General features: G+C 44.8%; 1 protein-coding gene across 3 annotated transcripts in view; it reads right to left on the minus strand.

Annotated features, from left to right (window-relative positions):
- The window catches only part of foxp4 (forkhead box P4), a 95,893-nt gene that overhangs the window by 49,952 nt on the left and 31,872 nt on the right, over positions 1-14,069 (minus strand). For all 3 annotated transcript variants that reach the window (XM_008299499.1, XM_008299498.1, XM_008299495.1), the window contains exon 2: positions 12,473-12,652. In XM_008299499.1, the coding sequence (XP_008297721.1) occupies positions 12,473-12,643 (171 nt within the window). In that variant the 5' untranslated portion in view covers positions 12,644-12,652. The remainder of the gene's footprint in view (positions 1-12,472; positions 12,653-14,069) is intronic.

Consider the following 14,069-nt stretch of genomic DNA (forward strand, 5'->3'; position numbering starts at 1 on the left):
CACACACACACACACACACACACACACACACACACACACACACGCACGCACACCCACAGAAACGGCGACTTCTTAACAAGATTCCGAAAAATGGCCTGACAACTACGTTTCAATAAAAGGAGGAAAGGTTGGTGGCGAGTTAGAGAATCTGTTACTAGAAACAGATAGAAATGTCATTTTACTGCACATAAATGCCAGTTTGTGTTTACATATGTGCATCCATACTCTACGTGAAAGTGGATTCCGCTCCACCTACCTACCGCAGCTGAGATGTCGAGTGAAAATCTCACATATGAAACAAAAAAAATCAACAACCAACACATGACCAGTTCGGGCCTCCTTAGTTGGATTCGTGTGTGCCTGGCTCAGGTTGCTAAAGCAAACAGGTCTATGTGTGTGATGAATCTGGCCTCTAATCCACCCAGTGTGTTTGGGTGACACGGGGAGAGAGAACGCAGGAATAAGCAAAGAAATCTAAACAGAGAGACATAGCAAAGGAGAGGTGGGGAGACAGAGGGAGAGAGAAAGAGACAGGTGGGTACCATATGTTGGAGTAATCCGTCAGCACTGACTGAGGTCCATTGTTGACGGCCGAAACGAAACAAACCCCCCCCCTACCCTCTCCTCCTCATCTCCCCCCCATAGATAAACAGCCCCCGGGGCAGACAGTGGGCTGTCCTTGGGGTGGGGGGGAAGGAGCAGGAGGAGGGCAGGGAGTTAGGAAGGGCAAGGGGGAGGCAGGTGGTATCAGATTTCTTCGCTCTTAGACCGAGAAGAAGAGTGCACACACACACACACACACACACACACACACACAAAGGGAGCACAAGTGAGGGTGAGAGAGAAGCTCATTGTTTCACCCGTCCACGACAGAGTCTAAACTAGGCTCGACGAAGCAAGTGATTCAGACGTTTCAGCAGCGTCTGAGGCATAAGATCTCCTCAACACCAAACAACTATCCCCCCTGTCTGCCTCGCCAGCTCAGCGGCTTGGGAAGGGAGGCTCGTAATGCACCTCTCCTCCATCCCTCTATCCGTTCTCTTCCCCAGGAGAGAGCGATGGATAGATAGATTCAGGGCGAAGAGGCAGGAAAGAGCCCGTCACACCCAGCTGCTTCTCTACAGGTCTGCATGCTTTCTGATTTTGGATCAGTGGGAGAAACTGGGTTCAGAAAGACGCAGTGGATCTTCTCTCTTTCCTCTTTTCTCTATCTCCTTTCTGGAGCGCTGTCATTGAAGCTGAAAGCCAAGCTAAAGCTGCGTCGATGTTGCCATCCTCCTGGGTCGCCCCGGTGATCCCTCGTATCCATGTGCACAGTTTCTCCTCACTTTGGCACCAAAAACACCCTCAAACTCCAATAAACCCCCTCTCCCTTTAATTTACCCTCTCTTTCTGGCTTGTTCTGTGCAACGTTACTAGCTTTTGTGGCTCTAAATCTCCCCTTATCTTTGATTCCTTTTCTGTCTCTCCCTAGATACTCAGAGGGAATCATGATCAGAGAGAAGACTAAATTGATGTAACGCAATCTACAAAGCATTTAAGTTTGTTAAAAGGATGATGATGCACAGCACAGCACCAGCTCACCTGCCTTCAGAGGCTGGCCAAGTATTTACACCCACACACACTGTACACAAAGTGAGATTACTGAAAAGGTGACAGTTAGTGGGATTGCAATATGACTTTGGGGCATATGTGAGTGAAGGCTTGGTTACAGCCACAGAGGAATCTCACGTATCAAATACATCACTGTCAGTCACCACAAAAAACGGATTGCTTTCCCAGATCACTCCTTCTTTATTTCGCTCTGTCTATATCACCCGATCTGTCTCCTCGCCATATAATGTATAACTCACAAAAGTTTATCTGGCGTTTCTCCAAGTATTCTGTCTTTTTTGTGCCCTGACCCCTCCCCTCTCATCTCTAGAAATCTGTTACCCATACCCCTTATTCACCACAGTAAATTCTGCGAGCAGATATGGGTTAGACAGAGGCCTAAAATAGATTGTCCAGGCCTACCAATGGAAGCCAAGTCTTGTGAATGCAGCTGTTGGCCTTATGAGGGGACCCTCGCCTTTCCCTCGACTGTCAGACAAAGACTATTACATTGATGGCTAAATGCTAGCTGAAGGTGAAGCCGCATGCACTGCATTTGCATGTAAAATATCTAAGGGGATGGATGAAATAGATTTGTGGCATGTAGATTTATACATTTTTGTACAGTTACTGGAAATCGCTGCAAAGACTGACGGCCTCATAGTTTTCATATTACTGTTGTTGTCATCAAGGACATAGTCTGGGAGATTTTATTCCAACCAAACATTACAGCAGCTGATTTCACTGATGCTCATATTTTCCAGCAGGCATTAAATTTAATAGGAAATTTGCAGGATTTTGTTGGGACAGAAATGTAAGACGCTGTGTTGCACAGAGAGGCGAATGGTTGCTTAGCAGGTCGCAGCAACCACTAGAAGAAAAAAAGTGACTGTAAAAAACAAAGCAAGAACGATATTTTTGTTGTGTTACTCATCGAGTGAATCATGAAATTGTTTATGGCAGATCCAACAACGTAAGAAGGACACAGGGAATGTTATATATATATTGAGGGAAGTTCAGGTTTTTTTGGGGGGGTAAACATATATGTAGAGGGAAGGGGTAGCTTGAACCAAAGCCCTCTAAAGCCTGTCAATTTCACGGTGGGTTACAAATAAACTTTCCTCTGCCAAAGCTTCACCCCTTTTCCTCTGACTCTTCCTCACGTACGCCTTCTCCATTTCTGGTATTAATCAGGTCTTTCCGCCCTCCTTTCACCGGCTTTTCTGACATTTGATTTCGCTCATAAGAGATGTGGACCTCAAACCAGTTGTCCGCTAATATAACCGAGCTTCGGTGGGCGCTTGAATACCTCAATCTGTTTAGGACGCCGCCGAGCTAGAACTATCTGGGACACCTTCGGAACCACCGGCCAGCGGCAATCCTGCTCAGCTATTTAATGTAATGTTTCCGCAATATAAAGGCACCGTTTGAGAGCTGAGGTTTTAAAACGGCTGAAGCAAGCTTCTCTGGGCCCAGACTGACCATTAAAGAGAGGAAAGACCGCATTCAAGAGCCAATGCAATAAAAACTCACAAACTCCAAAAGAACTTCAAAATATGCCGTAATGTTTGAAAACCCTGGCTGATTTTAGATTTTTTTTTTTTTCACATACTATTTTTCACAAAAGGGACCTGTTCTAAACTCCGGGGACCGTGCCGCTTTCCAGATGGTTCTCTTCAGTTCAAAACTGTTTTGTGAAACGAGAAAACCTCTCCCCTTCAACTATGTCCCTGCACTCATCTAATGTTTCTATTGATTCACAGGGGTATACGAATGGTCATAAAAAGGAGCTGACTGAATACCCATGACTGCTTTATATCATGACACAATTCATCATCATACGCACACATCTTGAATTCACACGCAGAGAAAAAAAAAAAGCTCCAGCTTCCTAAGGAGATGTTTTCAGCTTTTATTTTTTTTGCTGTTAAGCAAAGGGAAAGGGCATCAAAAAATAGACAATTAAAGATAATGATGAGGTGAGCAGGGGCAGAAAGAAAGAGGAACTCCCTTCCTGAGAATATAAAAGCAGCTCCGTCTGTACTGTAGGCCTCATCTCAGTCCAGGCGGCTAATTGATGGCAAATAGCTCTACAGCAGTTTCCTTACACACACACACACACACACACACACACACACACAAATACACGTCATACATTATATACACATATGCAGTTTCCCTGCGGTTTTCAACACAGCTCGTTTGGCAGGAGAGGAAGGTCTCACTCCAGACAGACCCAGCCCAAAGAGGAAAACACACACACACATAGCAGACGGACAGTGTACCTTGTAATATTTAGCCCTCATCTTGTATAAGGTAGGACAGTTAAGTAGTTTGGTCATGCTCCTGGGAAGACAAGGCCACTTAGGTGTTAGGTCTAAGTTGGGTGACCTCCAGAGTTTAAGCTATTTCTCCTGCCTAACAAGAGCAACTTGTGAGAGGGGAGACTGTGCGAGGCCAGCCCATGATGAGGATAGCACTAACCTGGCAACCAGGCCTCACATATGGAAACCGTTTAACTCTTATTATTAATAACCAAAAAAAGCACAAAAAAAAGCGCAAACTAATAACACATGCAAGACACTGCCAAGACTCAGCTCAGGAGACAGAGGGAAAACACATACATACACAAACAGAGACTGTCTGCCATGTGCACATGCATACACAAACACATACACACACACTAAGACAAATGTACACACTCAGACGCCTATTGGTTAAACAGAAAAACACGTTCCTAGTCAGTGGCCTGTAAAAGTATTAGCTGGCCTGCCTGCTTCGATGGAAATAAAACTCTTTCATGTTTTTGGTTCAGAGGGTTTTTACACCTGGTTGTGGCTGTGGAGATGGAGATAGACACACCCTCACACCCACCCTTACCACACACACACACACACACACACACACACACACACACACACACACATACATACACAAACACCGGAAGTGGGCAGGCACAACAAAGGCTGGCTGCTGTACAAGAAGTTCAACTTCTAAACAAGCACAAAATCTTTAACTTCCCCAAATGAGAAGCAGGGGCGGGGTGTGCTCTAAAAAAAGGGAAATGGGGAAGTGTGTGCATGTGCTGCACTATATGATTTAGTAAAGAGGTCAGTCCATCCAGATGTAAAGAGCCACATTTACAACAATACAAAAGCCAGTATGATTCTCTGTTTGTTTTCCTTTCTTTTAAAGTCTTTTTGACACGGTCTTATTTTTTTCCTAGATTAAATAAAACAACATTCTCATAAAACATTTTGTTCAGGACAGTGGTGCCTCTGCCAGACTGCCAAAGCAATGAAACAAAGCTAAGTTACTGACTACATTTTTTAATCACTAAACAGTCACAAAGTTGAGCCAGCACCTGGTTCAGTTGTTCACCTTTGTTGCACTTGCAGTGATTGATTTAGATAAAGTTAAAATGGGGGCTAACTTGACGTTTTTCTCCAATACGTATATCTGGAAAATGTAAAAAAAAAAGTTTGTTGACAACACAGAAGCTGTTACTTAAGTAAGTTTTTTTGTAATTTACTTAAATATGCTTCTTTACTCAAGCTCAATCGAAGCTTCGTTACACTACTACACTTACTTTCAATGTGTTTTTTAGTTGCGGAAAACTCAACTAACAAAACAACAAATGCATTCTGCCTATCAGGTGAAAAAAGGCCGCCATGCACGGTTCCTGAGCTCAAGAAGAAGGCAAACAAGAGAAAGAGAAGAGCTACATTCCTCTCCTCCTCCCTGTTGACTCTAATCTCTCCTTTAAAATGGCTCACACAAAGAACCAGCGCAGACTAGCTAATTAGCAACACTTTAGGCCTCTGCAGCTTTTGTGTGTGTAGTGTGTATATGTGCATGTTCATTGTGTGCATCCCAGGCTCTCAACTGTTTCCAGGGTAACTGCTTGCCTAGCAGCCTTGCAAGCGTTGCACATTTTGTCTTTACTCTTTACATTCTCTTGTTCCCCTCTCTATGTCCATCTAGCACTGTGGGTCCGGAGCAGGGGAATGAGGGAGTGAGGACTTTAAAGAGAAGAGAGGTCTCCAGGCTCAGGACAGGAGGATTCTGTGTGACTTGGGTGGATGAGTGGGACGGGGGGTTGTAATCTAACACTTTCTTGTATGCGTGTCTTGCCCCTAATGAACTCCAAAACAGGACATCTGAGCACACATCAATTAAAACGATTACAGCTGCTGGTTTTTGGTGGAGAAAGCAGTAGACGATGACCAGCGTGAACACACACACAGAGTCACAGCCCGCTGTTGCTGACCAGTAATAGCAATGAGGTCATTCAGCTTTGCTCGGTGACCTGTGACCTCTTAAAAAAAAAAAAAGGCCTCGGTCACCATGGTGATACCTTCTGAGGAGTAAAAGTCAACAATTGACTTTTTCACCCTCCGGAAACAGAAAAGTTCTTCCCAAGGAGTGTCCGTCCCGGCTCATGGGTGAGTGCGTACATGTGTGTGTTATTTACCTGAGAGCACAGCCGGGCCTACGTGCTTCCAAACACTCCCATGGCAACCAAACCCAGCCTAACCCCTTCAGGTGCACAGGTATGTGTGTATGTGTAAGTCAGTCTCCACAACAGAGACGGGACAAAAAAACACACACAGACACACACACACACACAGACACACACACACACACACACACACACGTCTTCATGTCTTCTTCTGTTGGTATCTTGTCTATTCTTGTCTCTGAGCCTCTTGGCTGACTAGATCAACCAACCGTGACTGTGTCCATGCTGGCTGATCTCGCCTGGTGGACCATGTCTACTGTCCATCCACTCTTTATCCACAATACTTGTAGCCTCGCAGCACACTTGTATGGAGCACTTCGGACAATAAATAACATCGTCGGAATAGATCTTACAGTTTTAGCCGAGTCAAAGCGAAAATTATTATTTATATTTCAGCTGTGATTTCAGAAATGTGTGAAACTATGGCCGACCGTGCCTCTGTTATTACAGAATGAATGTGCATATGGAGTTCGTAGAGTGGAGAAATACAAAGGCAAAGGGAACTGAACGGATATCAGTAGTGAGAACAAAAATGTGCTCTCCAACTCTCACTTTGTAGATTCTCCACCATTCAATGGCCTGGCTGGAAAAAGCAGTAAAAAAGGTTTTATGGGTGCTCATAAATACAACATCTCAGCATCTCAGAATTAGGTCTCAATGTGTGAAAAAATCACTGAATGAGAAATATGAGGAGGGGGAGTCATGTGAAAGTCATTACTTTGTGTGTGCAGGTGTGCTTGTTGCGCTGTGTGTTTAAAATGAAGAAGTGTATTAATTCGAAGACTGTAAATGACCCACAATTTTGATGCCTCTAATTTAAAAAATGACCATGAAGTACCATGTAACAGCCTTTATTGATTGATACAAACAGATTCATGTGTAGATAGATCGACAGGGCAAGGGAAAAAAAGGGGAGTAAAAGTCAAAGAGGACAGATAAAGGGAGCTGCTAGTGCTTTTAAGACTCCTAGAGGAAGTTAGTGTTCTATAGGTCTCTTTGTATGGCTGCGGTGACAGCAGTGGGTGTTCTGTGATGCTAGGCAACCCTACTTGCCCCTCCTATGTCTCAGCATGACCTCTAGTGACCTGTGAACTATACTGACCTCACACATAAAAAGGAAGGCCCGGCCCAGACCGAGGGAAAGCTTTTAGGAGGTGACAGCACTCAGAGAGAGGCCTGGGACTGATTTACTGGCCGGCACACACGACGGACGGACACATGCAGACACTCGCATACGGATTACGCATGCATGCAGACATACAGACAGAAAAATGTACACACAGGCACACATGGGATACAAGCTGTCACGCAGATGCACAAAATACATTGCATCCCAACACGGTAACAACCCAGAAAATGTATCTAAAAACACCTCTTTTCTCTTCACCACCTCCTCCTCCTCTTCTCTTGCCAACCCTTTCACCTCCATCTCCTCTGCACTCCTGACCCAAAAGTGAACTCAGTGGAGAGCTGGAGGTCAAACAAGACATAACTGTCCCAGTGACCAACATTCACCTCCCATAATTTAGCAAAGCCTTGCAGCCAAAGCTAGAGAATTGCATATGCCTCAAAACCTCCCCACCTCCATCCATACAGGCCATAATTACTGAGTCTAGCTAATCTAACAGGAAGCCATACGTTATCTGAATCATCCAGCATCTTTCATCATCTGCTAACGTACACACGCATACACCGGCCTCATACATCTGCCAGCATCGAACCCGAATGCACACTCTCGCACATGCGCATACACACTAAACAGCTATCTTTCATCAGTGTTTGTGTATATCTGAGATCTGTATCGGTTCCCCCTGATCTCCAGTCATCACTGTGGCTCCTTAATTACACCCTTCATTAACTCACATGAGCTGTGTGCATGTGTGCAACTGCCTGCCTGTGTGTGTGTGTGTGTGTGTGTGTGTGAGGGGAGGCAGGGAAACAAAGATTGCTAGTATGTGTGTGGACACATGAGAGAGCAAAAACGAGGGAAGCACTGAGGAAAAAATAGAACATGACAAATGGGAGTGGGGATCGAAGCTCCAAACCAATTTCTAAAACTGCCTTTTTCTCAACCAATGTTCCTTTTAAACCCTTGGGGACGGGAGACCACTGCCCCAGTCTGTCTCTCACTTTCTATTTGCTTGTAAGAGTGAGTTAAGGCAAAGAGAGAGCGAGAGAGGAAAGACAGTGAGAAAGAGGGGGAAAACTCCTCTCTGGCTGGTTTAGCCGGCCGATGAGTGGCACTCCCGAGAGGAAACGGCACCTTTATGCCACCATCTCGCTCTCTTTCCCCTCTCCCTCCTACTTTCCTCTCTCCTCTTCCCATCATCACCAGCAGCTGCTGCTACTACGACTACTACTACTACTGTAGCTGCTGGATCACAAGAAGCGATTAATTGATGGTGAAGAAAAAGGAGGAGACAGAAATTGGTGAGAACAGATGAGAAGAGGGGGAGTGGCAGTGCTTATAGTGTGGATTCACATCTGTAAAAAAAAAAAAAAAGAAAAAAGAAAAGGAGGGGGGTGGTAGGAGAGACTTTAAGAAAAGGAGAGAATTGAAGACACCTGGTTCTCGTCAGAGCACCCTCCGCCCAGCCACACATACACACACACTTTGAGGTTTGTTAGGATTTATCCTGCTTACATTTCTCTTCTGCTATGCATCATTTCATGTCCACACCCGGCACCTCAACAAAGTGCCATACACTCTCCGCTGCACTCTCACTTTTCCACCTCTCCTTCCTCTCTCACTCCGTAACTCCGCTCATTGTTTTCCCTCCCCTCCCCTCTTCTCATCTCTCCCTTCGATGATGGGGCAAAACTGGTCTTCGCCCCCTCTTCACTTTCTTCCCTCTCTTCCCTCTTTCCTGCTCTGTTCTTTCTGGGGAGGCAGACAGGCCACATTCCACAGGGAGGCCCAGGCGCCCTTTTCTGACACGTCTCAGCATTACACCCCTCCCTCATCCCTCCATTTCTTCTTTCCAACCCACAAATGCCCTCCTCCCCTACCCCACCCCTCTTTGCCCGTCCGTTTACCTCCATTCCCTTCGAATGGTTGTCCCATCTCCCCAGATCCCTCATTTTACCACTGACTATCTATCTATCTATCTATCTATCTATCTATCTATCTATCTATCTATCTATCTCATAGAAACAAAAAAGGTACCAGAGAAAAGATGGAGAAAGAGAGAGAGCAAGAGAGAGAGAGAGAGACAGAGAGCGAGAGAGAGAGAGAGAGAGAGAGAGAGAGGGACACAGAAGACAGCGAGAGGCCGGTTTAGGGGTTTGATGGTTGGAGATGACTGTGATTTCTCTCAGGTTCCCAAGGGGCCCAAGGAAAAGACGGCTTTGTGTTCTGACAACACCGCGCTGTCAGGAGTTCTGTGTGTGTGAGTGTGTCGGTGTGTCTTTTCTGCTCCACTGCGCACTGGCATGGTGTTTAAGCACAAACACTGGTCTGCACTACACCTTCAGGTGAGAGACTCAAGCATGGAGGAGAAAAGCACAAGAGGATGAGGAGGAGGAGGAGGAGGAGGTATATCCAAGACATTCAGGTGGTGGCACAAGCTAAAAATACAGCCTTTTATGGCCACCCAATAATACTGCACTGAAGCCATTTAAGCAAGAAGTGTGATGGAATAAGGTTTAAAAATGACAAGAGCTATACACAGAGAGGAAGATATTTTCTCTAAAACGACTCGTTTTAAAATGAAGAAATCTAAGAAAACAGGGCAAATTCAAATGAAGATTTAGACCTTTGTAATAGTCGGTGTGATAAACAAGAACTGTTAGCTATTAGTAGGGAAGTTGTAATCATAAAAAAGAAACATCTGTTGCATGCTCTGTTTTAATCATAAAAACTGCTCTGCATGACACTTAACGCAAACTGAAAAAAAAAAAAAACACCTGAACTCCTCTAAAACAGTTTACCTTTTCAAGTGCTTACATTTTAAATACATATAGATCGATTGCTGGTCTTTTTAATGATAATAATGGAAAAGAAAAAAGAAATTAGCAAGATGGAGAAAAGAAAGAAAGAAAAAAAATCAGCTGGTTGTGGTGTCTGAGCAACCAAATAACAGCGCTTCGATCTTATCCAGGCAGCGAGGGAGAGAGTTGGGGGGAACAGAGAGGTGAATGAGGCTGGTAACACTGAGCAGGGCTGACAGGGAGACGCACGCATTTAAGTGTTTGTGTGCGTCTTGTGGGAATGAAATGATATGGTGCAGATGATTCTTATACTTAATACCATTATAAGTACACTTAAAGTCCTATACACTGAGCGTCATCTGTGTTAAGACGCGTGTGTATTTGCAGAGGAAATATATACAGAAAATGTCAAGAATCAGTAACTGTGAACAAAAAAAAAAGGATAAAAATGCGAAAAAGGTACACGTGTGCCACCATTTCAATTTGCAGTAATATATCCGCAAATCATGTGGCAACGAGTCCAATGGTTCAAGTGAAATAATATCAGGAAGAACGAACGTAGAACTCAGTCTACGCAAACTGAACTGAACAAAAAGCTCTTAATGAAAAACTGACGCACACACACACACACACACAAATTAGTGTGGATTTACAGCCACATATGTGGATGTATCATTTTTTGTGAGGTCAGTGTTGGGATCTGGAGGAAAGGTTGTGCTTGTCTTTCATGGTCCACAGCGGACAGGAGGAAAAAAGAAGTACAGTGAGAGAGAGGAAGAGAAAAAGATGGAAAGAGAGAGGGAGCTATGTTTGTGGTTGGTAACCCGCTCAAGAGAGGAAATACCAGGGTGCGCACACACACACACGCATACACGCATACCTATATACACACACACAGGTGCAAAAACATAGAGAGCATGGACACGTCCGAGAGAATAAAGACCTGCTTTGTAAGGAGCCACAGGTTTGATGTTTAAGTGTGTGCATTTGTGCATGGCTGTGTGTGTGTGTGTGCGTGTGTGTGTATGTGTGTGTTCTCGGCTGAAGGTTGCTGAGGAAGCAGGGTGAGGATGCAGTCAGGGGAAGGAGGAGGGAGGGCACGACAGGAGTGAAGGGCTTCGAGTGTTCTTCATTCACCTAAGGCTCCATCATTATAATTAGGGGGGAATAATTTTAGCAGCAGGGAGGAAACCCTGATTTTTTCCCCCTGGGTTTCCTCAACTAGAAACTCAGCTGGTGTCGGAGTGCCCAGAACTCACACTGACCCTCTGTGATGGGCGGACACACAAAACGAGGGAGAGTGAAAGTGTTATAAATATTTCCTATATGAGTAAACATGCTTCAAAAAAGAATACAAGAAGAAAAAAAAAAGGGAAAGTCTGTTATCTCACTTAATCTCTGCATCCGCAGCAGCAAATGCCACATCAGTGACTGAGAAACATGAATCAGCGAGTTTCCATCATTAGATGGCAACACTCAGTGAACATTTTTGTGTGGTTATGGACAAATGACTAATGTAGAAACATCTGGATGAAAAACAAATTGAAATACTCTGTGTGTACTGTAAGTCCTTCAGAGAGTAATCAGTAGACAGTTATATGAATTTTGGGGGGAATGAGAAATAAAATGCACAATTTGTTCCAAGAAGTTCCGGGAAAAGTTTGGAAATTCCATTTTACATAGTGGCCAGTGAGTGTGTGTCTGTGTGTGCGTGTGTACTGCATATGTGTGTAGAGAGCTGGGGGAGGGACTGACGCACAGGAGATAAATAGCATAACTGCAGACACTACTGACGTGTCAAACACACACAAACACCACTTCATGGATCAGTGAAAAAATAAAACAGAAAGACTTCACTCCCCCACACACACTCGTTAAGCATCCAGGTCCTATATAGAGTGTGTACATGCCATTTTAAGAAGGTGTAACTGGTTTATTTCACCTAGACAGCGCCTATATATGGCAGGTAGTTCTTCCTGTTATTTATTTTATTTTTTTAAGCCAGGATCATGTAATAATATATCAGTGGGAACCTCACGTGTATGAATTATTATGGTGAACTGTGTCCCAGTGGAATTAGTTGGCACATTATGAAAAGTGGATAATTAAAGCACTGACGAGCCAACCTGTCAGAGCATTTCACTGCTTCAACATGCAAAGCTGACAATTACCAGAGTCTGGCCAACCAAGTGTTGTCACATCTGTACATTATGTAATGGCCCGGTGTGTACATGCTGTTCTAGACAACGTCTCGTACATATCATGAGTTGCACAAGTGGGAGGTGTTGCAAAACAAGTCTCATGAGAGCATATACACAGGTAGATGTGTAAACATAATGTCAAGTGCATGCATGGCATGCGCACAGAGGCACACAAAGTATCAAAAACATGCACATATGTGCCACAGATGCACACACAAACACACACCTGTTGCTGTTGCAGGTGCAGTAAGTCAACTGGGCTGATCTCTCCATTGGTGTCTCCATTGGACCCACCCTCTCTACCTCCCCCTCCATCTGATTGGCTGCTGAGGCTGCTGACTCCGTTCTGGTTGGACGGCGTCGTTCGAATGGTCTCAGAAGCTGATTCCACCATCATCACTGGCACCTGACGGGGGGAGAAGCAGAAACACATACTGAACAAAAGTGACCTGGGCAGTTTGAGCAGAAAGCCTGCTCCCATCTGATTGAACAAACAAGGTAGCAAACTAAAGTAAACAAACGGAGAGATAGAGGATTGAATAGTGTGTTTACGTGCGCATGTGTGCACGTTTACTTTGTGAAAAGGGCTTTTGGTCATGAACCACCCGTACACAAACATGCCCGAGAGGCTACAAAGCAACACCTAAAGCAGACACTTTTTTGTCTTCATGTAGATGTGCGTCTGGGAGCGTACACATGGATTAGGATCAGATGTGCAGCAAATCTAAACTGACAAGGCTGTTAATACTCCGCTATATAGTTAAATAACACACACATTTCTCCAATAATCAGAGGTGGCATGTGTGCGCTGTGTGTGAGCCATGAGCAGGTTGGTCTTTGAGAAAGATCTGTTTGATGCACCTTCAGAGGGCCTCTCTAATTAGAGCGTGTTCCTTCCACAAAACCCGACAAAACGAGCCGTTCCTGGATGTGTTGTTGTTTTTGAGAAACAACCCCTCGCAAACACACAGGCGCATTTGCCATCGTTAGGAGCCCGAGCGTGGGAGAGAGGAGACACAGAGACACACACATCGGCGCGCAGAACACACACAAGGCGGCTAATACAAAACAAAACAAACCTTCACACAAGCACGCAGGCTGTGAACTCCTAATGACAAGCTCAATCTCGTCTTTCTGCCTCATCCAGTTTTAGAAATTAACACACACAAGCGCATAGTTTTAAAGGGGAAAGTTCTACTGCTTTTATTTCAGCAACCCGGAGTGGGTACACAAAACGCCATCGAGGCATTTCTACCTGCCGTCTGGTGTGCGACTGTGTGCATGCGTGTGTGTGTGTTTTCAGAGGCGTACAACTCATGCCTTCTGGGAAACAATAAAAGCCATTTCATGAGAGAATCTAACTTTTCTTTTTCCTCTGAGGCAAGAGTGTGTGAACCTGTGCGTGTGTGTGTGTGCCTGTGTGTATGTGTGTGTGCACCTTTTTTTTCCCTCTCTCTCTCTCTCTGAGACTCTGACAGCAGGTGAGGGTGTGAGAGATCGCTGGTAGCTTTGTTAATGGAATGCTGCCAGATGCTTGCAGAGGGACAGGGACCTGAGCATGCTAGTGTGTGTGTGTGTGTGTGTGTGTGTGTGTGTGTGCAGATGGATGGGATGGTAGGAGCGCCTGTTAAAAGCTCAGTTCACTCAAAAAATATATATTTTCTCACTAAAGTGGCGTCCGGTCATGGAGGCAGTTTTGGTTTTACTTTCCAAGGTGTTGCAATACCTGGTACTACATGTTCTGCCAGTGTGACAGGGCCATTCACTGTTTATGGGCTAACATTAGAAGTTTTGAAGGCAAGTGGGCATCTGTGTGGTGACAC

This window comes from Stegastes partitus, unplaced genomic scaffold, assembly GCF_000690725.1.
Source record: "Stegastes partitus isolate 25-593 unplaced genomic scaffold, Stegastes_partitus-1.0.2 Scaffold1425, whole genome shotgun sequence".
Lineage (NCBI taxonomy): Eukaryota > Metazoa > Chordata > Actinopteri > Pomacentridae > Stegastes > Stegastes partitus.